Source organism: Ornithorhynchus anatinus, chromosome 7 (assembly GCF_004115215.2).
Source record: "Ornithorhynchus anatinus isolate Pmale09 chromosome 7, mOrnAna1.pri.v4, whole genome shotgun sequence".
NCBI classification, from domain to species: domain Eukaryota; kingdom Metazoa; phylum Chordata; class Mammalia; order Monotremata; family Ornithorhynchidae; genus Ornithorhynchus; species Ornithorhynchus anatinus.
In genome coordinates this window covers 58,891,794-58,916,537 of record NC_041734.1, presented here as the reverse complement: position 1 = coordinate 58,916,537, position 24,744 = coordinate 58,891,794, and the positions used below count along the sequence as shown (strand labels likewise).

The window sequence follows — 24,744 nt, the reverse complement described above, 5'->3', positions numbered from 1 at the left end:
GAATGAATGAAAGGACCTGAGAGAAGGATCCTGCCTCTGGCCTGGAACGTCCTCCCTCTTCATGTCCTAGAGATAACCGTTCTCCCCACCTTCAAAGCCCAATTAAAAGCACATCTCCTCCAAGATGCACTTGTATTGACAGCCTTTATTCACCCCTCCCTCAACCCCACAGAACTTATGTTTATATCCATAATTCATTTATATCAATGTCTCTTTCCTGCCTCTAGACTGTAAACTCGTGGTGGGCAGGGAACATCTCTACCAACTCTGTTATATCGGACTCTTCAAGCAATTAGTACAGTGCTCTGCAAACAGTAAGTGGTCAATAAATACGATTGATTGAGGGAGTAAGAGACCTTTCCATACTCTCAAGCCCAAGCCTCAAACTCCACCTGTGCACTTGAATTTGTACCCCATAAGCACCCAATATCCACCCCACCCTTAACCGCTCAGCCTTTACGTACCTATCCATAACTTACTTTAATACCTGCCTCCCCTTTTATGCCGTAAACTCCTGCAGGGCAAAGAACGTGCCTACCAACTCTGTCGTATATTTTAATGGTATTTGTTAAGCTTTTATTAGGTGCCAGGCACTCTACCAAGCCCCGGGGGAGATACAAGCTAATCAGGTTGGACACAGTCCACGTCCCACGTGGGACTCAATCCTCATTTTACAGGTGAAATAACCGAGACCCAGAGACGTGAAGCGAGTTGGGCAAGGTCGCACGCAGCAGCCGAGCAGCGGAGCCCGGATCGGAATCCAGGTCCTGTGACTCCCAGGCCCCGTGCTCTTTCGACAAGGCCATGCTGCTTCCCCGCGTAGTGTACTCTCCCGAGCACTTAGCTCAGCGGTCTGCACACAGTAAGCACTCACTGATTGATTGATTGATTGGTTGGTTGATTACTTCTCTTTTTCTCCTTCTCTGCAGGGCAGTGCTCTCCAGCTTCCCTGCCCGGCGGCCACCATGCGCTGCTCTCTCCGCCGCTGTGTCTGGACTGGGATGGCTTCCGCCCTCCTGGTCTTCTTCCTCAGAATATTCACCGAGGAGACCGAGAACCCCTTGCTGGTGAGTCCTGGATTGTGCTGTGGGAAATGGGGGCAAAGTGGAACCTGGTCGCTCTCTGTGGGAGGTATTCAGAAAGCTCACCCAAACCCGCTCCCAGTTTCACCACATTGTTCTTTCCCAAGCGCTTAGGACAGTGCTCTGCACACAGTAAGTGCTCAATAAGCGCTCCAGAAGGAGAGTGTCTTAGTGGAAAGAGCACGGTCTTGGGAGTCAGAGGATGTGGATTCTAATCCAGGCTCCACCACCTACTGTGTGATCTTGAGCAAGCCACTTAACTTCTCCGTGCCTCAGTCACCTCATCTGTAAAATGGGGATTAATAATGCTGGTATTTGTTAAGCGCTTACTAGGTACCAAGCACTGTTCTAAGCGCTGGAGTAGATATAAGGTAATTAGATTATCCCACGTGGGGCTCACGGTCTTCATCCCCATTTTACAGATGAGGGAACTGAGGCACAGAGAAGTGAAGTGACTTGCCCAGGCTCACACAGCTGACAAGAGGTGGAGCCGGGATTAGAACCCATGACCTCTGACTCCCAAGCCCTTGCTCTTTCCACTAAGCCACGCTGCTTCTACAATTAGATACACGCTAATCAGGTTTGACAGAGTCCAGGTCCCACGTGGGGCTCAAATCTTAATCCCCATTTTCCAGATGAGGTAACTGAGGCCCGGGGAAGTGACATGACCAAGATCACACAGCAGACAAGTGGTGGAGCCGGGAGAGATTAGAACCTGTGACCTTCTGACTCCCCTTGATTCTATTTATCTTGATTCTATTTATTGCTATTGTTCTCGTCTGTCCGTCTCCCCCGATTAGACTGTAAGCCCGTCAAGGGGCAGGGACTGTCTCTATCTGTTACCGATCTGTACATTCCAAGCGCTTAGTACAGTGCTCTGCACATAGTAAGCGCTCAATAAATACTATTGAATGAATGAATGAATGAATGCTCTATCCACTGTGTAATGCTGCTTCCCTCCTGTGAGCCCCACGTGGGACAACCTGATGACCTTGTATCTACCCCAGCGTTTAGAACAGTGCTTGGCACATAGTAAGTGATGAACAAATGTCATCATCATTATTATTATTATTACGATTGAATGAATGAATGAATGAGTGCTCCCCTCTGGGGACCTCGGGAACGTTCCCCCAGAGGCTGAGGCTTTTCCCGTCCCCAGGAGGAGAAGAGGCATTTGGCTTGGCTACTGATGCAGCGACAACTCAACGCCAGTGGCCACCTGACTGCCTTCCAAGAACTCTCTAACGACTCCGGCCTCCTCAACGTGTCTTTCCACTACCTGGCTGGAGCCCCGCCACCTGTCAAAAGTGAGTATCTTCCAGTCGGTCAATCAGTGGTGTTTATTGATCACTTACTACGTGCAGAGCGCTCTACTGAGCGCTCGGGGGATCACAGTACAGCCGAATTAGCAGACACGTTCCCTGCCCATAACTAGAAGGGGAGGCAGATATTAGTACGAATAAATAATTTATAATATCTAATATATAAATTAAGGATATGTACATAAGTGTTGTGGGGTTGGGGTGAATATCAAAGGTGCCAAGGTCACAGATAAAGTGCGTTGATGACGCAGAAGGGAGAGCCAGCCGGGCAAAATAATAATAGTAATCATGGTACTTGTTAAGCACTTACTGTGTGCCAAGCACTGTTCTGAGCACAGGCGTGGCTCAGTGGAAAGAGCCCGGGCTTGGGAGTGAGAGGTCGTGGGTTCTAATCCCTGCTCCGCCACTTGCCGGCTGTGTGACCTTGGCCAAATCACTTCACTTCTCTGTGCCTCAGTTACCTCGTCTGTAAAATGGGGATGAAGACTGTGAGCCCCACATGGGACAGTGTGATTACCTTCTACCTCCCCCAGTGCTTAGAACAGTGCTTGGCACATAGTGCTAAACAAATACCAGCATTATTATTATTACAACTTAACCCTGTCCCACACTGGGCTCACACTCTTAATCCCCCTTTTTCACAGATGAGACAACAAAGACACAGAGGAGTGAAGTGACTTGCCCAAGGTCACACAGCAGACAAGTGGGGGAGCGGGATTAGAACTCAGGTTCTTCTGACTCCCAGGCCCGTACTCTACTACACCACGCTGCTTGTCTGAGAGGGTTTAATCAGAGAAAGCCTCTTGGAGGAGGAGTTGTGACCTTAATAATGCTTTGACTGTGGAAAGAGTAGTGGTCTGACATATGCCCCAGCTCAGCTGCTTGTCAGCTGTGTGACTTTGGGCAAGTCACTTCACTTCTTTGTCCCTCAGTTACCTCATCTCTAAAATGGGGATTAAGTCTGTGAGCCCCAGGTGGGACAACCTGATCACCCTGCATCCTCTCCAATGCTTAGAACAGTGTTTTGCACATAGTAAGTGCTTAAAAAATGCCATCATTATTATTATTATTATTATACAGAAGGGGAGGGAGATCTCTCTCACAAGGTCTCTATCGCCTCTGGTCTCCTTGACAGGTTTTTTTGTTGGTTTTCTGGGGGCTTTTTAATGTTTTTTTTAACTGCTTAGTATGTGACAAATTAAGATAGATACAAGTTGCATAGCGAAGTGGCATGGCGTAGAGGCTAGAACCCGGGCCTGGGAGTCAGAAGGACGTGGGTTCTGATCCCGGCTCCGACACTTGTCTGCTGCGTGACCTTGGGCAACTCACTTCCCTTCTCTGGCCCTCAGTCCCCTCATCTTTAAAATGGTGATTGAGACTGTGAACCCCTCCTGGGACAGGGTCTGTGTCCCACTCAATTTTCTTGTATCCACCCCAGCACTTAGTACGTTGCCTGGCACATAGTAAGCACTTAATAAATACCATTATTAGTAATAGTAGTATTAATCAGGCCAGACACAGTCCCTGTCCCACATGGGGGACATAGTCTAAGTAGGAGGGAGATCAAGTATGAAATCCCTATTTTTCAGATGAGTAGACTGAGGCACAGAGAAGTTAAGTGACTTGCCAAGGTCACACAGTAAGCAACTGGTGGAGCCGGGATTAGAACCCAGGTCCTCTGACTCCCAGGCTGGTGCTCTTTCCACTCGGATACGGAGCTTCCCCACTAGGTCTTAATACTAACTGGCTGCAGCCACTCTCCAAGAATAGAATGAGAATCCAGTTACCCCAGCTCAGACAGAAGGGCCAGGGACTGGGGCAAAGGACAGGGCTGGGAAAACAGGTGAGCTTGAAGGAGAGGCTGACGCAACCCGAAGGAGAAAGGGAGAGACTAATAATAATAATTATAATAATGGTGGTATTTGTTGAATGCTTACTATGTGCAAAGCACCGTTCTAAGCGCTGGGGGGGATACAAGGTGATCAGGTTGTCCCACGTGGGGCTCACAGTCTTCATCCCCATTTTCCAGAAGAGGGAACTGAGGCCCAGAGAAGTGAAGCGACTTGCCCAAAGTCACACAGCTGACGAGTGGCCGAGCCGGGATTAGAACCCATGACCTCTGACTCCCAAGCCCGGGCTCTTTCCACTGAGCCACGCTGCACTGCGCAGTGAGGAAGAAACCAGGGTGGGAAGAGTTAGAGAAATACTCACTCTTTGATGTAGTAGGACTCTTCGGCTGGTCTGTCCCATTTGTCTCCTGAAAGGAAAGTGAAAGGCTGGGGAGAGGGAGACTTGCACTGAAGAAAAATGGAATCAACAAAATCAGGTTGCCAGTTTCCTTCCTGGGATTTCATATTCAGAGAGTCCCGAGTGGGTTCAAGTGGAAAATGGACTGGTCCGGGGCTCCCCCGAGCGATCCACAGGGAAGCAGCTTGGCCTAGCGGGAAGAGAACAACCCTGGGAGTCACTGGATGCGGGTTCCAATCCCCGCTCCGCCGCAGGTTTGTTGCGTGACCTTGAGCAAATCACTTCACTTCTCTGGGCCTCAGTTCCCTCATCTGTAAAATGGGGATTAAGAATGTGAGCCTCATGGGGGACAGAGACTGTGTCCAACCTGACAAGCTCATATCTACCCTTATGCTTAGTACAGTGCTTGGCAGCGCTTAATAATTACCACAGTTATTATTATTATTATACTGAGGTAGGATGGGGCTCAGAAGTCCCAACCCAGGCCCGAGGGACGCCCCGGGGGTCTGGCTGATTCTGCACCCTCCCCCAGAGAGTTTAGGTGGTCACTCCAGTCCTACAATTATAATGGTGGAATTTGTTAAACGCTTACTATGTGCCAAGCACTGCCCACTCTCTCCCGAGGTCCTTGGTTTCAAGGTGACTTGGATTTAGATCTGTGACCTTGAGGCATTTGATATTTGCCTTATGTACATACCTATCAATTATTTTTTTCAATTATTATAAATTATTTATTTATATTAATGTCAGTCTCCCCCTCTAGACTCTAAACTCGTAAGAAACATGTCTACCAACTCTGCTGTATTGTACTCTCGCAAGCAGTTGGTACAGTGCTCTGCACACAGTAAACACTCAGTTAATACCTTCGTTGATGACGAGGAGGAGGATGAAGATGACCCCAATAATAATAATAGTCATGACTGTGGTTTTTGTTAAGCGCTTACTATGTGCTGAGCACTGTTCTAAGCGCGGGGGTAGATACAGGGTAATCAGGTTGTCCCACGTGGGGCTCACAGTCTTAATCCCCATTTTACAGATGAGGTAACTGAGGCCCAGAGAAGTGAAGTGACTTGCCCACAGTCACGCAGCTGACAAGTCACGGAGCCGGGATTCGAACCCATGACCTCTGACTCCCGAACCCGTCCTCTTTCCACTGAGCCACGCTGCTTCTCTAGTCCCACTGGGGGCTCACAGTCTAAACGAGAAGGAGAGCAGACACTGACTCCCCATTTTGCAAACGAGGGAACTGAGGCCCAGAGAACCGAAGTGACTTGCCGAAGATCGCACAGAAAATAAATGGCTGATCCAGGATTAGAATCCGGGTCTTTCTGATTCCCAGTCCCAGGCTCCATCCACTAGGCCACACCGCTCGCTTCCCAACCGATTCTGGAAGCCGGGGACCAAAGTATTTGGGTCCTGGGCCAGGCAGGCTGGGGCAGAACTGGCCCCTTTTTCCCTCCCCGAGTTGAGCGGGAGAGCAGGGGTGACAAGAGAACGGATAGAGGAGAAGCCCCTCCCGCCCCGCCCCTCCCCTACTGCCCACCCAACTAAAAACCCCCTTTCCCCTGGGCCTCTCTGCCCCCAGAGTTGCTGACCGTGGGGCTTTCGTCAGTGCGCCGCCCCCGAGGCAGTTATCTGCTGGACACCCTGGACTCCGTGTTCCGACGCTCCTCCGCAGCCGAGCTGAGGGACATGCTGGTCGTGGTGCACCTGGCCGATCCCGACCCCCGCTGGATCCGCCGGACGGTCAACGCCTTGGCCGGTCGCTTTGCCTCCCAGCTGCTGGCGGGGCAGCTTCTGGTCGTCCACGCCCCGCCCGCCGCCTACCCGCCGCTGCGGGGCCTGAAGCGGAACTTCGGCGACGCTCCGGACCGGGTGACCTTCCGCTCCAAGCAGAACGTGGACTACGCCTTCCTCGTGAGTTGCGCCGCCAACCTCTCCCACTACTTCCTCATGATCGAGGACGACGTCCACTGCGCCCGGCACTTCCTCACCTCCGTCCGCCGGGCCATCGAGGCACACCGGGACACCCCCTGGGTCACCCTGGAGTTCTCCAAGCTGGGCTACATCGGCAAGCTCTACCGCTCCGGCGACCTGCCTCGCCTCGCCCGCTTCCTCCTCCTCTTCTACCAGGAGATGCCCTGCGACTGGCTCCTCAACCACTTCCGCCTGCTGTTGGCCCAGAAGGATCCCATCCGCCTCAGCCCCTCCCTCTTCCAGCACATGGGCACCTACTCCTCGTTCCGGGGCACCTTCAACAAGTTAAAAGACGACGAGTTCCACGACGGCGGCCGGGGCGCCGGCAACCCCCTCGCAACCTTCTCCACGGACATGACCGTCTACAAGGGCTTCACCCCCGAGCAGGCCTACGCCCCGGGGGACGGCTTCTTCTGGGCCCACCCCGTGCTGGCCGGCAGCCACCTGACCGTGGTGTTCTTGCAGTCGGCCCACGTGCGCCAGCTGCGGGTGGTGACGGGCACCGCCCAAGAGAAGAAGGACTGGCTGAGGGCGGGCCGGGTGGAGCTGGGCCACCGGCTCGATGGGGAGGGCCGAGACTGCTCCGATTACCAGCCGCTGGGGCCGCTGCTGGACGGCCAGCTGACCTGGGAGGAGCCGGCCGGCGGAGGGGGACGGGAGGTGAGGTGCGTGAGGCTGGTGGCTCTGCAGGAGCAGCAGGATTGGCTCATCGTGAGGCACTTCGACGTGTGGACCGAGGACGACGACCGGTGAGGCTCCCAGCGCAAGGGGCCGGGAGGCGGCACACCCATTCCCGGGCCCTAAACACTGGGAGGTAAAATCTCGGAACGGTTCGAGGAGGAAAGGGAGTTCAGACGACCCTGAACACCCTGGGACCTCGGAGGGACCTCAAGGAAGCACCAGGAGAGGTTCCGACACTCGGTTTCTCGGCCCGGGCTCTGTGACCTAGGCAGCCCGTCCCAGGCTCTGAGCCCCGAAGACCCGCTACGGCCTCGGGAGTTTGCAGGTCACGAGCTCCCCGGCTTCTGTCAGTTGCAACATCCCGCTCGGCTTCGGAGGAGGCCGCCGGGCTCCTGTTTCTACCGTGGCCCTGGGGCCTTGGGAGGAGAGGACTGTGTTCATTCACAGCCACGGGGAAGCCAGGCTTCGTCAGGAACAAGCAGGGAAAATGAGTCACTCGAGGTCAGGCCCCACCTTGGACCTGTCAGTGACGGGACGGATTCCCCAAAAGGAACAGCACCCTTATGGACAGTCAGCCAGTCGGTGGGTCAATAGATCGTATTTATTGAGTGTTTACTGTGTGCAGAGCACAGTACTAAGCGCTTGGGAGGGTATGATATAACAATATAACAGACACATTCCCTGCCCACAGTGAGCTAACAATCTAGAGAGGGAAACAGACATCAACATAAATAAATAAAATTGCAGATACACACATAAGTGCTTTGGGGCTGGAAGGGGGGATGAATATAGGGAGCAAGTCAAGGTGAAACAGAAGAGAGTGGGAGAAGAGGAAAGGAGGACTTAGGGAAGATCTCTTGGAGGAGATGTGCTTTCAATAAGGCTTCGAAGAGGGGGAGCGTCATTACCTGTCTGATACGAGGAGGGAGGGCGCTCCAGGCCAGAGGCAGGACACGGGCCAAAGGTTGGCAGCAAGATAGATGAGATCGAGGTACAGCGAAAAGGTTAGCATTAGAGGAGCAAAGTGTGCGGGCTGGGTGGTAATAGGAGAGAAACGAGGTGATATAGGAGCGGGCGAGGTGATTGCATCGAAGCTGGCTCCCGGAAGTTAGGGGGAGAGTGACACGGACCCAGCAGTGGGTCCAGGATTTTCTGGGAATTTCATGTTTCATAATTTTAAAAGTCCTAAGATTCTAAGTCAGAAAAAAACTTTACCTCTGGTCCAAAACCCAACATAACAATATAACGATAAACCAGACACATTCTCTGCCCACAAAGAGCTTATAGTCTCGAGGGGGAGAGAGACATTAATAGAAAGAAAGTAAGAAAGAAGGAAAGTTACAGATAGGTACAAAAGTGCTGTGGGAGTAAATGGCTCTTCCCCAGGGAGCTTCAAGGCTGAGGCTCAAAGAAAACTGTACCTCTGGTCCAAAGCCGTCGCCGCAGTTCCACCTCTGATTCCTCTCCTGCAAAGGTCATAGAAGAGATACCAAAAGTCAGAGGCATTTATCGTGGTTTTTTTAAACCTCCATCTTTCTTTTAAAAAGTGAACTGGCATCCCACGTTACGTGCAACCCACGTGCTAAAAGAATGGGCCAAGGTTATTTCATGGCCTCTCACTAACACTTTGGAGAGCTTAAGGGGATGATTGCAGAATTAGGAGGACAGGTATTTTTTAAGTGAAAAATACTAACTCTTTTATGGCTTTGGTTAAACACTTACTTTGTTCCAAGCAAGATACTCAGGTTAGATGCTGTCCCCTTCCCACTTGGAATTCGTAGTCTAAAGAGGAGACCGAGCAGGTATTGAATCCCCTTTTTACAGAAAAAGAAACTGAGGGTCGGAGAAATTCAGTGTCTTGCCCGAGGTCACTCAGTTCATTCATTCATTCAATAGTATTTATTGAGCGCTTACTGTGTGCAGAGCACTGTACTAAGCTCTTGGAATGAACAAGTCGGCAACAGATAGAGACAGTCCCTGTCGTTTGACGGGCTTACGGTCTAATCGGGGGAGACGGACAGACGAGAACGATGGCGATAAATAGAGTCGAGGGGAAGAACATCTCGTAAAAACAATGGCAACTAAATAGAATCGAGGCGATGTACATTTCATTAACAAAATAAATAGGGTAATGAAAATATATACGGTTGAGCAGATGAGTACAGTGCTGAGGGGATGGGAAGGGGAGAGGGGGAGGAGCAGAAGGAAATGGGGGTGGACAAGTGGCGGAGCAGGATTAGAACCCAGGTCCTCTGACTCCCAGACTCATGTTCTTTCCACTGTGGAAGGCTAGCCGGCTGCAGATGTGATTTATCTCAGAACGATATTGTGGGGAAGCATCATCTAATCAATTTGCAACCATCTTGAAGGGCGTAGGGGACTGGCTACCAACAGCAACACAAGAGACAACTTTTTGGGTACCCAATGTGACTAACACGAGTAGATCAGACATTGGCTTTTTCAACTACACACAAAGGTGAACTTCAGTGATGTCTTCAGATTCAAAGGACAATTTTATTATATCTATACATAAAGATATATAGGTATCTATGTATATATGTTCGTGTACATATGCGTGTTTGTATGTATATGGGAGTAGATATAATAATGATAATTATTATTATTATGATCATGGTATTTGTTAAGCGCTTACTATGTCCCGGGCACTGTACTGAGCGCTGGGGTGGATACAAGCAAATCGGGTTGGACGCAGTCCCTGTCCTCTGCCTCACAGGCTCAATCCACCTTTTACAGATGAGGCAACCGAGGCCCAGAGAAGTGAAGTGACTTGCCTCGGGTCACACAGTAGACAAATGGCGGGGCCAAGATTAGAACCCAGGACCTTTTGACTCTCCCAGGCCCATTCTCTATCCACTACGCCATGCTGCTTCTACAGCAGAGAGATATAGATTGCAGCTTAATATGATTTGAGCGTCTAGATCTCTAGGTAGTAAATTGACGAATTCAGGAGCCTGACAGACCCAGTCAAGTGGGGAGAAGAGATGGCTAGAATCCAGTTGTTCCACAAAACATGCATCGTAGACTCTAGCTCTAGACTAAGCTCGTCGTGGGCAGGGAGCGGGTCTACCAACTCCGTCGTACCCTCCCAAGCGCTTAATACGGTACGCTGCACACGGTAAGCGTTCAATAAATACCACTGATCGATTGATTGAACGAACTTACCTCATGGAGTAAGTGCTTAATGAATACCCATTATTTTTTACTGTTATTATTATTGTTGTTGGTATTATTAATCAATAGCTGGGCTGGACCAGTCCTTTTGTCCACCAGAAGGGACTACAGTTAAGTTTGCTACGAGATGCCATACAGCTTACACTCTCACCAGCCAGCTTCTTGAAAGGTCTTGATGTGAATTGCTTAGCTTCTTGTACTTTAAAATACTCCATGCCCTCAGAGAAAATAATTACATTAATCCTCTACCACAGTCGGAAGCCTACTCTTCCCCGTTAACTACGTTTTGTAACTGTTTTTATTTGCATATGCATACTGATGTGGACGGTCTGTGTATCTGAACTATCTTTCCTGTCAGGCAGAGAGTTCCTTGAGGTCACGTGGGCCAACTCTATTCTCTAATACAAGCCCCAGGCACCTGGCATAGAGTTATGTCTCTGTGAATAACTCTGAAGCACTCCCTACGTATTAGCTATGAAGCAACTTATATTTCAGCAAATACTTAGCTGCGGTTAAGATTTACTTTGATTTTCTTACTCGTTTTCTTCAACTTAATAGTAAAAATTATTGTTGGTATTTGTTAAGCGCTTGCTATGTGCAGAGCACTGTTCCAAGTGCTGGGGGGGATACAGGGCGATCAGATTGTCCCACATGGGGCTCTCAGTTTTTAGTCCCCATTTTACAGATGAGGTAACTGAGGCACGGAGAAGTTAAGTGAATTGCCCACAGTCACACAGCTGACAAGTGGCAGAGCCGGGATTCAAACCCATGACCGCTGACTCCCAACCCCGTGCTCATTCCACTGAGCCACGAATTAAGAAAGCTAGCAATTACAGAAAAACTCCAAAGTTGGAGTACTCATGAAGAGCTCTGCGAAGTTATGCTGAGGGAAATCGGCTCGGTTTAACCTTAGGAGTTTTCTGGATATCTAGAAAATGGTGGTCCAGGATTGGTTAGAGAAGCAACGTGGCTCAGTGGAAAGAGACCGGGCTTGGGAGTCAGAGGTCATGGGTTCTAATCCCAACTCCGCCGCTTGTCAGCTGTGTGACTTTGGGCAAGTCACTTCACTTCTCTGGCCCTCAGTGACCTCATCTGTAAAATGGGGGTGAAGACTGTGAGCCCCACGTGGGACAACCTGATCACCTTGTATCTCCCCAGCACTTAGAACGGTGCTTTGCACATAGTAAGCGCTTAACAAATACCATTATTTTTATTATTATTAGAGAGAGATAAGGTGTGGAAGAGATTCATTCCCTCCATTTGATGGGTGATCAATTCTCGTTGTTGATAAATTCTAGTCTCGCCCAGGAGTCTGAGAAGTGGGTGAATGGCTTCTAGGGTGTGACAAGCCTTGAGTGCTTTTACAGGCCCTGCACCCTGCCCGCCCTGCTTTCTCCTCACTTGTGCTTGTTCTCTCCCAAGTGCTTAGTTCAATGCTCTGCACACAGTAACTGCTCAATGGATCAACTGATGGATTTCTCCCACTGCCTCAACTCTCCAAAGGATATGTTCCTCTATTCATTCATTCATTCAATCGTATTTATTGAGCACTTACTGGGTGCAGAGCACTGTACTAAGCGCTTGGAGAATACAATTCGGCAACAAAACGAGACAATCCCTACCCAACAATGGGCTCCCGGTGTAGAAGAGGGGAGAGAGACGACAAAACAAAACAAGTAGACAGGCAACAATAGCATCAATATAAATAAATAGAATTATAGATATATGCACATCATTAATTAAATACATAGAATAATAAGTATGTCCATATATGCACAAGTGCTTTGGGGAGGGGGGAAGTCGGGGTGATGGGGAGGAGAGGAGGAGCAGAGGAAAAGGGGGGCTCAGTCTGGGAAGGCCTCCGGGAGGAAGAACCTACAAGGTCCTGCAGTTGGAGGCGTTTTTTCAGGGGTCAAAGAAGATGAAACTCAGAGCTTCTTTAGTTGGCAGAATTAACCAAAGCCCATCTGGAAGGTGGCCGGAATACAGAGCCCATCAGATGGCTCACAGATAGAACCCAGCAATGTGCCTTGTTTTCCCACTGAAGCCCAACCCTCTTGCTCAAGAACCTGGAAGTTTTAGCAACTCTGCTCTTTCCCCAGGGGTGGGAAAGGGCCCTCTCAGAGCCTCCGACGTGCAGCCGTGCTGAAGGTATGGAAGCAGCATGGCCTAGTGGATCAATCACGAGCCTGGGAGACAGAGGACCTAGGTTCTAATCCTGCCTCCACCACTTGCCTGCTGTGTGTCCTTGGGCAAGTCACTTCACTTCTCTGGGCCTCAGTTTCCTCATCTATAAAATGTCCATTCTGATTATCTTGTATCTACCCCAGTCCTTAGTACGGTGCCTGGCACATAGTGAGCTCTTCATACCATTTGCAAACAAACCCATTCTCCTCTAATGTGTTTCCTCCTGAGATGCTGCCTCTTCTCCCGCCCAGATGAGCAGTAGGGAAGCAAGGAGAAGAAACTCAGAAGGAGCACGGGGTGGGAAGGGTGGGTGGTGGGGCGGTGACGGCGACAGAAGCGGGTTGGGAAAGGCTGGTGGACCTGCCCTGTACGTGCGGGTTTTGCTCCAGTGAGTCGGTGGAACAAATCCATCAATCGATCCAAAAGAGAAATATCCAACTCCGAGGCTAGCCACTTCTACGTGGAACCGGAAAGTCCCATCCATTTATAGAAAGGCGCCGAGGAAAATCTAGATAGAGCGGATCAGGACGTTCAAGCCGTAATGGCAGATGGCGATGCTAATAGCAGAGTTGCAGGTGCAGTCAAAGAAAAGTGTCTCCCTGCAGGACATCAGGGCTGAGAGCCAAAGCTGCTTTGCAAGTTAGTGGCCTGGGGGCTATCCTCTCTGCTCAAATGTTGCGGCAGGACTTGAATCAAGACTATTTATTGAGTACCTACTGAGTGCCGATCACTGAACTGAGCATTTGGGAGGGTATAAGTAATCATCCAGAGAAAGTCAGTTGAGAGGAAACACCATGGAATGAATAATATCTCCCTTCCTTCCTCTACCGTCTACCCTAACAACCTGAATATCTCTCCAGCCTTGGAAATGTGAATTGGTTTTGGGGCTGGATTCGTCCTCGCTCCTTCCCCTCACCTCAACCCCTGAAACCATCCCTTCCTCCTGGGAGCCCTCCAGTTGACCGAGACACCAAGACGCTCTAAACCGCATCTCCGTTCCCTAGGACCGGGCGCGATACATACTGGCCTGGTGTATGTAGGGGGAAGAGGAAGGCTCTGTTACGTAAGCTCTTATGGAATTCCAAGACTCTTCCAGAGACCTCTAAGTCTTTCATTCATTAAACATTCGTATTTATTGAGTGCTTACTGTGTGCAGACCACTGTATTAAGAGCTGGGAGAGTCCCATCGCACCTCTCCCCATCTGACCCAGGGCATAATTGACCGTGGAGAGCAAGAGACTTGAGAGTGAAGGCCTAAGGCTCCAGCATCAGTGGATCCCGGCCCCTGCTATTACTGGTTCAAAGGCCAAGTCGGTTGAAAGTTGAGTGAATACAAAAAGAAAGGACCTTGATGTTCATTCATTCATTCGATCGTATTTATTGAGCACTTAGTGTGTGCTAACACTGTATTAAGCTCTTGGGAGAGTGCTATATAACAACAAACAGACATATTTGATGTCTCCAGTATCATCAAACCCCAGATCCAGGCTCCCGTCCCCGCCTCCCCTTCTCCCTCCCCGCCCCCTCCATCATTTTGGCTCTGAACTGAGCCACACTAGTTCAGCCGTGCTAGCGGGGCCTCGGAATAAGGGGATTTACTTAGAACAGTGCTTGGCACAGAGTAAGCGCTTAACAAATACCATCATTACTATTATTATTTACAGAATTAGGAGGGAAATACAAATGTGTTACATCATTGCCCAGCCTTTAATAGGTTGATAGTTGTCCACCCTTGAGGAGACTCCACACCCTTGCTGAGTCTCCTAACCCTTAAGAATTGGAAATTCTTCCAACATCTGATCTAACCCTAATCCTTCCTGTTGCAATTAAAGCCCAATTCATCCCTCAGTGAAGATTTGGGCTCTTCTCCTCTCATAGCACTTCAGGTTTTTACTAACGAATCACATACCCTCATCTCACACACTCCTCACCTGTTCTCTGCCCTGCTGGCTTTAATAATAATAATAATGTTGGTATTTGTTAAGCGCTTACAATGTGCAGACCACTGTTCTAAGCGCTGGGGTAGACACAGGGGAATCAGATTGTCCCACGTGGGGCTCACAGTCTTAATCCCCATTTTACAGACGAGGCACCGAGAAGTTAAGTGACTTGCCCAAAGTCACACAGCTGACAAGTGGCCGAGCCGGTATTCGGACCCATGACCTCTGACTCCAAAGCCCGTGCTCTTTCCACTGAGCCACGCTGCTTCTCCTCTAAACTGTAACTTCATTGTGGGCAGGGAACGTGCCAACCAACTCTGTTTTATCGTACTCTCCTAAGCGATTAGTACAGTGCTCGGCACACAGTAAGAGCTCTATAAATATGATGGATTGATTGATTGCTTTAATTCCTTCTTCGCCACGTCTTTGTTTGAATCCAAGGCCCGTAGACTCCCCTGTGGTTAGTGTTCATGGTATACTCCCCGGTTTAAATTTTCCTGGACGACTGATTTTGGTGATTAAATTCCCGAGATAAAACGAAGATACTGAGACGAGGACCCCCCCGGTCCCTTCAGCCCCGCTCACAATTCGGAGACGGGGTGTGGCCGTACAATCAGAGGTCAGTCCGTCAGTCGATCATATTTCTGGAGCACTTTCGGTGTGCAGAACACTATACTAAGTGCTTGGGAGAGCAAAATATAACAATATAGCAGACACTTTCCCTGCCCACAACGAGCTTACTATCTAGAGGAGGAGACGGACATACCGGTTCCACCACTTGTCTGCTGTGCGACCTTGGAAAAGTCGGTTCACCTCTCTGTGCCTCAGTTCCCTCAGCTGTAAAATGGGGATTGAGACTGTGCGCCCCACAGGGGACAGGGACTGTGTCCGGCCCGATTTACTCATTCCCACCCCAGCGCTTAGTAAAGTGCCTGGCACGTAGAGAGCACTTCAATACTTATTAATATTATTTATTATTAATATAAATAAATGAAATTACAGATCTGCACATAGTGCTGTGGGGTTGGGAAGTGGAGGTGAAAGTCAGGACGAAGCAGAAGAGAGAGAGAGAGAGAAGAGGAGAGGAGGGCTTAGTTGTGAATCTATGGGTCTCGCAGAAATGGGGAGAGAGAATCTGGAGTTTAAAGAATTGAGGAAGAGCAGGAGAACTGGAGATTAGAGGGCCAGGCTGAGAGATGGCAGGACAGGTTTATAAGAATAATAATAATAATAAAAATGGTATTTGTTAAGCGCTGTTCTAAGTGCTGGGGTGGATAGAACAAATCGGGCAGGACACAGTCCCTGTCCCACATGGAGCTTATAGTCTAGCTCTGTGGCAAGAGCCCGGGTTTAGGAGTCAGAGGATGTGGGTTCTAATCCCGGCTCTGCCACTTATCAGCTGTGTGACCTTGGGCAAGCCACTTCACTTTCTCTGTGCCTCAGCGACCTCATCTGTAAAATGGGGAATAAGACTGTGAGCCCTGTGTGGGACAACCTGATCACCATGTATCTTCTCCAGCTCTTAGAACAGTGCTTGGCAAACGGTGAGTGCTTAACAAACACCATCATTATCATCATCATCATCATTATTATTATCATTCTCTGTGCCTCAGTTCCCTCATCTGTAAAACGGGGATGAATGCTTGGTGCATTGTAAGGGCTTAACAGATTCTATTATGATTATTATTGTTATTGTTATTATTATTATCATCCCCTTTTGACAGACGAGGCCACCGAGAAGCAGCGTGGCTTAGTGGCAAGAGCCCGGGCTTGGGAGGCAGAGGTCTTGGGTTCGAATCCCAGCTCCGCCACCTGTCTGCTGTGTGGCTTTGGGCAAGTCACTTCACTCCTCTGGGCCTCAGTTCCCTCATCAGGAAAATAGGGATGAAGATTGGGAGCCCCATGCAGGGCAACTCGATTACCTTTTTACCTGATTACCCCGCCCCTTCCCCCTCCAGGACCCTCCCGCGTCCCCGCCGGCTCCTCCCCCTTTCCACTCCAGGCTACGCCCACTTTCCCATTGGCCCCGCCCCCTTCCCCCTCCTTCCCGCCCATTTCCCCCCTAGCACCTCCCATTTTCTCTCCAGGCCCCGTCCCCTTTCCCTCCGCCCCGCCCTCTTTCCCCTAGCTCCGCCCCTTTTCTCTCCCGACCCTGCCCATTTTCTCCCTAGCCCCTCCCCCTTCCCTCCAGGCCCCGCCCCCCTCCCCTCCCCCCACCCACTTTCCCACTAGCCCCTCCCCCGGTTCATAGCCCCGCCCATGTTCTCATTAGCTCCTCCCATTTTCTCTCTAGACCCCGCCCACCTCCCCATAGCACCTCCCCCTTTCCCTCCAGACCCCTCCCCCTCTCCCCTCCCCCCCACCCCTTTCCCGTTAGCTCCTCCGCCTCTTCCCCCAGGGCCCTCCCCCTCCCTCTCTCTCTCCCTCCCTCCCCCGCTCCCCCCCCCCGGCCGGTCCCCGCGGTCGCCCGCCTCGGCCCGGGCGGCTCATTGTGGGCGGGGACCGGGGGCGGCGGCGGCGACGACGACCTCGTTGTCCCGGGAGCTGACGATGGGCATCCAGCCGGTGAGCGCGCGGCCGGACCCCCCCATTGCCCCCCCTCCCCATTCTGGGCCGCCCCCTCCCCGACCTTCCCCCCCCCCCACCCCGGGGACCCCTCTCCCGGCCCCCCCGGCTCCCAGATCCCGGCTCCCCACCCTAGGACCCCCGTCCCGCCTCCCATTCCGGGACCTTCGGCCCAGGGAGGGTCCCCTCCCCAACCCCCAGGGACCCCCCCGCCCCCCCCGCCGCCCCTTCCCTGCGGCCCTGGGTTTCCCCCGGGGGGAACCGCCCGGAGCCACCGCCTTCGGCCCCCCCCCCCCGCCCCCTGGCAGTGCCCCCGGGCGGTTCCCCTGCCATTCCCCCTGCCGTTCCCCTGGCATTGCCCCTGCCTCCCCGTCCCCTGCCCCACCCTCTCTCCTGGATGGCGGCCCGGGGCCCTATTCTATTCGATCGTACGCGTTGAGCGCTTACGGCGTGCAGAGCGCCGTCCTGAGCGCTTGGGAAAGCGCAATTCAACAAGAGAGACGGTCCCCGTCCCCGACGAGCCCTCGGCTGGGGACGGGCCCTCCTTGGCCTCTCGCACCCGGCGCGTCCTCCCGATTCTCCTCTGTCCCCTACAGAGCACCGCCCTGTTGGCCTCCCTGGGCGTCGGGCTCCTCTCCCTGCTGGGCCTGGCCCTGGGCTCCTACTTGTTGCGGAGGACCAAGCGGGCCCCGGTCACGCTGCTGGACCCCAACGAGAAATACCTCCTCCGGCTGCTGGACAGAACGGCGAGTCTCCGGGAGCGGGCGGGGAGCGGAGGCCCACGGGGCCCCCTCGTCTCCCTCGTCCTCCTGGGGAGGGCCGGGGCCGGGGCCGGAGAAAAAGCGTGAGGGGAGGGAAAGAGGACGGGGGAAGGATCCCCACCCTCAGAACCCCTCGTGGGAGTCGGAGAGCCCTGGGGAGTGGCGGAGGACCGGGCCGCCGGGCTCCCCGGGTGAGATGCCCGTTTCTTCTTCCAGACCGTGAGCCACAACACCAAAAGATTCCGCTTCGCTCTGCCGTCTGCTCGCCACGTCCTGGGACTGCCCGTGGGTAAGGGTCCCCGGGGGCGCCGGGCCTTGATTCCCTCCTGCTTTCCCTTCCCGGGTCTATTTCCGTCCCTCTCCGTCAGAGACCCGGCCGAGCTCTCCCCTCCCCATTCTCCCGTTTCTTCTTTTTCACGCGTGCTGTGTCTCCCGTTTCTTCTTTTTCACGCGTGCTGTGTTCTGTCACCCTCTGCCTCCCTGCGACCCCAGCTCTTCGATTTCTCCTAGCGTTCCCTCTTTGGCCCCCAGCCTGCCTCCCAAACTCCCACTGCTCCTGGCAGTCCTTTTTACGTCTCCCTTCCCTCTTCTCCAGGGCTTGTCTGCTGCTGCGTTTTTCAAGGCGGAAGAGTCTCTGAGATAGACGGGTTTCCAAAACCGTGTCCTTCTCACCCGCTGCCTTTGTCTGGTTAAGAGAAAAGGACGGGAAATGCCTGCAGGGACCTGACAGGGGCTTGCCAAAACCCAGTGCTGGAGAAAAAAGGCCACTAAGGTTTTGGCCACTCCCCAGACTTTAGCCCAGTTTTTTGGCACATAGTAAGTGCTTAATAAATACCATGACCATCCGACCGACGCAGAGGACACGCCCCCCCCCCCCCCCCCGCACCCGCTCCCAAAACACACACCCCGACATTCTTTCTCTCTCCCCCAGAGGGAACCTCACTGACCAGGTTAGGGGAAGGCCAATCTTCCCACCCGAGAGCTCGTTCAAGACTCTGCGTCCGGCGGGGATGGTGCAGGTGGAGCCCGGCCGACAGACCCCACCGGCATAACCCCGTGACTCAATTGGTCTCCAGGGAAACACGTCTACCTGTCCGCCCGTATCGACGGCAACCTGGTCGTCCGGCCGTACACGCCTGTCACCGGTGACGAAAACCGGGGCTACGTGGATCTCGTCATTAAGGTACCGCCCTCGTCCGGAGCCCTCCAAGATGAGGGCTCCCCAAATCCGGCGACGGTGGATTCCGGGGAGGAGGGAGGCAGGGGTGACCCTGATCTAGGATGTGGGAAAGGTCTCTCTCCCCTGTCCTCCCCCAGCGGAGTCCCCGGTTGCCGAACCGTTCGCAAACCACGGCACCGGTCGATGCTTATCCGATCGCAGACTCAGGCTCGCTGAAACGAGGGCCCTGCCTAGACTTGGGCCAAGGGCTAATCCGTTGGGTGGGACAACTCGTAGTGATAATAGCATTGATTAAGCCCTTACTTGTGGGCAGAAAACTGTGCTAAGCCCTGGGGAAGAAAGACGACCTATAAGTAGGACAGGGACCTAGAGGCGAATGGCCCCCGTTCTCGCCTCTTTCCCAGGTCTACCTGAGGGGCGTGCACCCCAAGTTCCCTGATGGGGGAAAGATGTCTCAGTATCTCGACGGCCTGAAGATCGGTGACGTGGTGGAGTTCCGGGGGCCGAGCGGCATGCTCACATACGTTGGAAAAGGTGTGTGCGGGTATGGGTAGGCTAGAGGCCCATCTCCTTCGGACCCCACAGTCCCAGCCTCCCGGGGGGATGACGAACCAAGCTCCTCGTCCGTACGCCACTAGACAGAGAAATATAAGCCGAGCGTCCTTCTCGGGACCATCCCTGATCCGCCTCGGACTTGGCCGAGGAGGGGGCGGGGAGGGATACGTTTCCACAGCTTTCCCCTTCCTAAGCCTCCTCCTGGGCACAGCTGAGTCCATTATTACAGCCCCCAGAGCCCATCTGTGCCACCCGGGAACTTTGAGTCACGCCTGGCCCCAAGCCCGGCAGCCTGGGAGTGTCCTGGAGCCAAAGATGGCTCGTGACTCATCGGCGGCTCTGTTCCCACTGGCCTCCCTGACATGGCGCTGCAGGATTGTATGTGCCTTCCCTGTTGGCCGGAGAACTGTCCCAACTCTCCAAGTTGATTCCACTCTTTGTGTCCCCCTCCCCCCGACGCTTTTCTCCCCCCCCCCCCTTTCTTTCCTCGCTGTAATCCTCAGGAAAGTTTGACATCCATCCCAACAAGAAGTCCCCAGCAGAACCCAGAACGGCCAAGAAGTTGGGAATGATTGCCGGAGGGACGGGTAGGTGGGGCTCTTCGCCCCTGTCCGGCAAGCGTGGCTCGTCACTGGGAAGCACACAGCAGGGCTCATCGGGGAGCCGGGGCCCCTCAGCCAGCTCTGGGCCGCCCGGGTGCGTGTTGCCAGGTCTCCGGCGGTGCTTGGAGGCTCCCCCGTTAGGATTTAAATTAGGTAGGATCCCACAGAATCTCCGATCGGGTGGGCAGCCGAGAAAAGAAAAGCCCTATTCAAACTCAGATCCCAGCCCCTCCGAGCATTTGGAGGAAGCTTCGGCTCGGAACCGGACGGGGACTTCGAACACGTGAACAGAGACGATGGTCCGTTTGGCTTCGGTTCTCAGGGTTTCTGGGGCGAGAGCTACTCCTTTTTGTAGTGGGGTGGAAATTTCAGGAACGAGTCGCGGGGATCCCAGATTGTGCTAGTGGGTTGCGGAATTGGGTGGGGGCCATCGAGGAAGACTTCCTGGAGGAGGTGTCTTTTGTTGCAAAGAGAAGGAGGGAAGTGGAAATGGGGGACGGGGCAGGGAGGTGGTTGGAGGTGCTTGCTGGGGTGTCCCCGCTGCTCCCTTACTAAAATGAGAGTACAGTGCTTAGTACGGTGCTAAGCGCTTAGTACAGTGTTCTGCACGTAGTAAGCGCTCAATAAATACTATTGAATGAATGAATGAATGAGAGGAGTGTCTGTTCAGGGATCACCCCGATGCTGCAACTCATCCGGGCCATCTTGAAGGATCCTGAAGATACGACCCAGTGCAGCCTGCTCTTTGCCAACCAGGTGGGTTTGACGGGCTGACGGCAGAGGTCGAAAACCCGGCTCTCGGGCCCACTCCGGCACCGGTCGGGTTCCCCGGGGCGGGGTGGGGGTGGAGAAGAGCGAGGGAGGGCTCAAACCTTTCAGCTTTGTGCTCTATCCATTCCCAACCCCCGCTGGGAAAATCCGAGCCCATCCCAAGACGGACCCATGATACTGGTCAGTGACCTTCCATGTGGGGCCCGGCGAGGACGAGGGGGCGTCGGGAAGGGGAGTTGTAGAGAAGAAGCCCGTGTTTGGGAGCTTCGGGATCTAGAATTTTCACCCCCTCCCCTCCCCCCGACCTGCTATTTCAGACAGAGAAGGATATCATCCTGCGGGAAGACTTGGAAGAGCTGCAGGCCCAGCACCCCGAGCGCTTTAAGCTTTGGTTCACTCTGGATCAGCCCCCAAAAGGTAATTCAGTACCCTCGGCCACCGTCCCCATAATAACGACGGTATTTGTTAAACACTTCCTGAGCACCGGGGTGGATGCAAGCAAATTGAGTTTGACACAGTCCCTGTGTCATGTGGGGCTCCCGGTCTCCCTCTCCATTTTACGGACGAGGTAACTGAGGCACAGAGAAGCGAAGTGCCCAAGGTCACATAGCAGACGAGTGGCGGAGGCGGGATTAGAACCCGTGACCGTTCCTCCCTTACCTGAGGCTTAAACTGCTGCGATTAGCATTACCGATATGGGGTTCCTGCAGACTGGGCTCAATTACTCCAGAAGACATTTGGACATTGGGCTGGGGGGAAGGGGAGGTGCACGGGGGACCTGTGGGAAAGCATGGACTTTTCCAGGGAGTTTGGTTAGGGATGGCAGCGACTGTGGGCCGCACCCTTCTCCCGTCCCTAATCCTACCGACATCCCAAGAGGTTGCCGGTTCCCCACAGTCCCACCCCAAAAGCTTTGCCCAGGGGCCTGGAATCTTGGGAGTTTTCCTGACTTATTGGGCAGAAGTAAACACACCCTGCCTGGAGAAGCGAGCCCGGGCCTGGGAGTCAGAGGTCAAGGGTTCTAATCCCGACTCCGCCACTCGTCTGCTGTGTGACCTCGGGGAAGTCACTTAACTTCTCTGGGCCTCAGTTCCCTCATCTGTAAAAATGGGGATTCAAAAAAAATGTGAGCCCCACGTGGGACAGTCTGATTACCCTGTATCTACCCCGGTGCTTAGAACAGTGCTCTGCACATAGTAAGCGCTTAACAAATACCATAATTATTATTATTGTCACAAGCCAGATTCCGATTCCCGGCCCCAGAGGATTGAGCCTTCAACGGAGAGCTGCTAGCCTCCCGTGCCTGAAGGTCGTTCAGTCCGTTATTGAGCATTTACCGTGTGCAGAGCACTGTACTAAGCGCTCGGGAGAGTACAATACAGCGACCTAACGGACACATTCCCCGCCCACAGCGAGCTTCCTCGCTCGTGGGGCGGCCGTGGCCGCGACGGGACCGAACCTCAGCCGCGGCCCTCTCTTCCTGACGCAGGTTGGAGCTACGGCCGGGGTTTTGTCACTGCCGATATGATCCGGGAGCATCTGCCCGCCCCTGGAGAGGATGTGCTACTGTTGCTGTGCGGCCCACCTCCAATGGTGCAGCTGGCCTGCCACCCCAACCTGGACAAGCTTGGCTATCCCCAGAAAATGCGCTTCACTTACTAACCGCCCTCGTCACCACCCCGTACCGGTGACCCTTTGCTATACACCCTGGGAGAAGAGAGCCAGCCCAATCCGGACTGAATCATGGGCAGATGTTTTCCCCCGCGTCCCTAAAGGCATCCGGGAAGGAAAAACTTGAGGCGTACCTCCTCTCCTTTGGCGTGAGGTTGTTCGCGGGAGGGGTGGGGACAGGGACAGACAAACACCCCAGGAACTCCAGGCTCTTCTGACAGAAAAGGAACTGCTGCTGGGGCGACTGAGTCGGGAGTCTGAAAGTCTCCAAGGTGAAGTCAGTTAATCAATCGATCAGTCGTACTTATTGAGTGCTTACCGTGTGCAGAGCACTGTACTAAGTGCTTGGGAGAGTTCGTTAAAACAGAGTCGACAGGCGTGTTCTCTACCCACGAGGAGCTTACGGTCTAGAGGGGGAGGTGGAAATTAAAATAGGGATACGTACCTAAGTACTGTGGGGCTGAGTACGGGAGGGTGAATAAAGGGTACAAATCTACGTGCAGGGGCGACGCGGAAGGGAGAGGTAGTAGGGAAATGAGGCTTAGCCGGGAAAGCCTCTGGGAGGAGATGTGATTTCAGTAGAGCTTTGAAGGAGGGGACAGCGATGACCCCGGGGTTCGGGAAGCAAATACTCCTGGCCATATGCCAACTTGCCATTGAGACCTTCTTCCCCCTCAAGGATATTTAGGAAAGGATAATTGAGGGAAGGCCGAAGACAAGGTAGGGACACTGCACTTCACTGTCATTGCTTTAGAATTTGGGTGGAGGCAAAAAGCAGAGAGGTAAATGAGGCTACGGCTCTCTTCGATCCCACTCCTCTTCTTGCCCAACTCTTAGAGGAAAAGGAGTCTGGGGGCAGGGGGGAAGTATGTGTATGTGTGTCTGAGTATGCGTGTGTTTGTTTCTCTATTATTCACATCACTCCGGTACCCTTGCCCCCGGCCAGCGGGGAAAAGTCCCACACTATCATTTTCATCCTCCAGCACTTCCATGGACATGTAAGGAGTCTCTGGCTAAAGAAATAAATGGGGTCCATTTCCCCTAAATGTCACCCACTGGGGCTGGTGTCAACGTTTGTCTCGGGGCGGGAGTGTTTGGGCTCTCTTTGGTTCTCACAGAGGTCACCTGCTCCTGGAGGCAAGAGTTCAGGCTTTCCTCTTGTTCCCAATCCAGATACTTCAACGTTTGCAGTGAAATATTCCCACAGGGCCAGAAATAGAAAATGATGGCTATGCAAGCAGAGCCTAAAGAATTGAATTTACCGTAAGTTAAAAGCAGGAACATGATTCGAGGCAAACAGGTTTTACTGACTGTGTTCTTACTTCCCTTGACCTTGATCGAGGAGCGCGGGGGCTGGAACTGGCGCTTACCCTGCAAACCGTCCTAGTGCCTAGGCCGGGAATGCACTGGGAGCTCGTATTTCTTTTTCAATGTTTAAGTATTTACTGTGAGCTAGGCACTGTTCCATGCACTGGGGTAAAATACAAGATTGGATACGGCCCATGTTCCAGATGAGGCTCACAGTCTTAATCCCCTTTCTCGGATGAGGTAACTGAGGCACAGAACCGTTAGAGAGGTTGCAGATTATGGCAGAGGACAGGACGTTCTGGAGAAAGTATATCCATGGAGTTGCTATGCATCGGAAACGACTCGACAGTTAATAATAACTGAGGCATAATAATAATAATGTTGGTATTTATTAAGCGCTTACTATGTGCAGAGCACTGTTCTCAGCGCTGGGGGAGATACAGGGTCATCAGGTTGTCCCACGTGAGGCTCACAGTCTTCATCCCCATTTTACAGATGAGGTCACTGAGGCACAGAGAAGTGAAATGACTTGCCCACAGTCACACAGCTGACAAGTGGCAGAGCCGGGATTCGAACGGGTTCAACAGCAGACAAGTGGAATCCGGGTCCCACGGCTCCCAGGCCTGACCTCTTTCCGCTACAGCACGCTGCTTCTATCTTGCATCTGATTATCTTACCTCAGTGCTTAGTACTTTATCAGTCG

General features: G+C 52.8%; 2 protein-coding genes and 1 long non-coding RNA gene across 3 annotated transcripts; 2 read left to right on the top strand and 1 right to left on the bottom strand.

Moving 5' to 3' along the window:
* Positions 1 to 948: 948 nt before the first annotated feature.
* On the top strand, positions 949 to 7,924 carry LOC100091422 (alpha-1,6-mannosyl-glycoprotein 4-beta-N-acetylglucosaminyltransferase-like). The gene is made up of 3 exons (XM_001520248.6): positions 949 to 1,067; positions 2,242 to 2,389; positions 6,237 to 7,924. The coding sequence occupies exons 1-3, from the start codon at positions 966 to 968 to the stop codon at positions 7,379 to 7,381; spliced, it is 1,395 nt and encodes a 464-aa protein (XP_001520298.4). The 5' UTR covers positions 949 to 965; the 3' UTR covers positions 7,382 to 7,924.
* On the bottom strand, positions 1,004 to 6,335 carry LOC120638496. Its single transcript, XR_005660189.1, has 3 exons — positions 6,247 to 6,335; positions 4,616 to 4,661; positions 1,004 to 1,084 (listed from the first exon to the last, which is right to left on the bottom strand). It is a non-coding gene; the product is annotated as an uncharacterized LOC120638496 (long non-coding RNA).
* Positions 7,925 to 17,084: 9,160 nt separating the features above from the next.
* On the top strand, positions 17,085 to 23,784 carry LOC100088583 (NADH-cytochrome b5 reductase 1). Its single transcript, XM_029069294.1, has 9 exons — positions 17,085 to 17,193; positions 17,790 to 17,939; positions 18,171 to 18,243; positions 19,031 to 19,137; positions 19,539 to 19,668; positions 20,193 to 20,276; positions 20,962 to 21,047; positions 21,380 to 21,479; positions 22,552 to 23,784. Exons 1-9 carry the CDS (start codon positions 17,179 to 17,181, stop codon positions 22,722 to 22,724), a joined length of 918 nt encoding a protein of 305 aa, XP_028925127.1. The 5' UTR covers positions 17,085 to 17,178; the 3' UTR covers positions 22,725 to 23,784.
* The last annotated feature ends 960 nt before the right edge of the window (positions 23,785 to 24,744 follow it).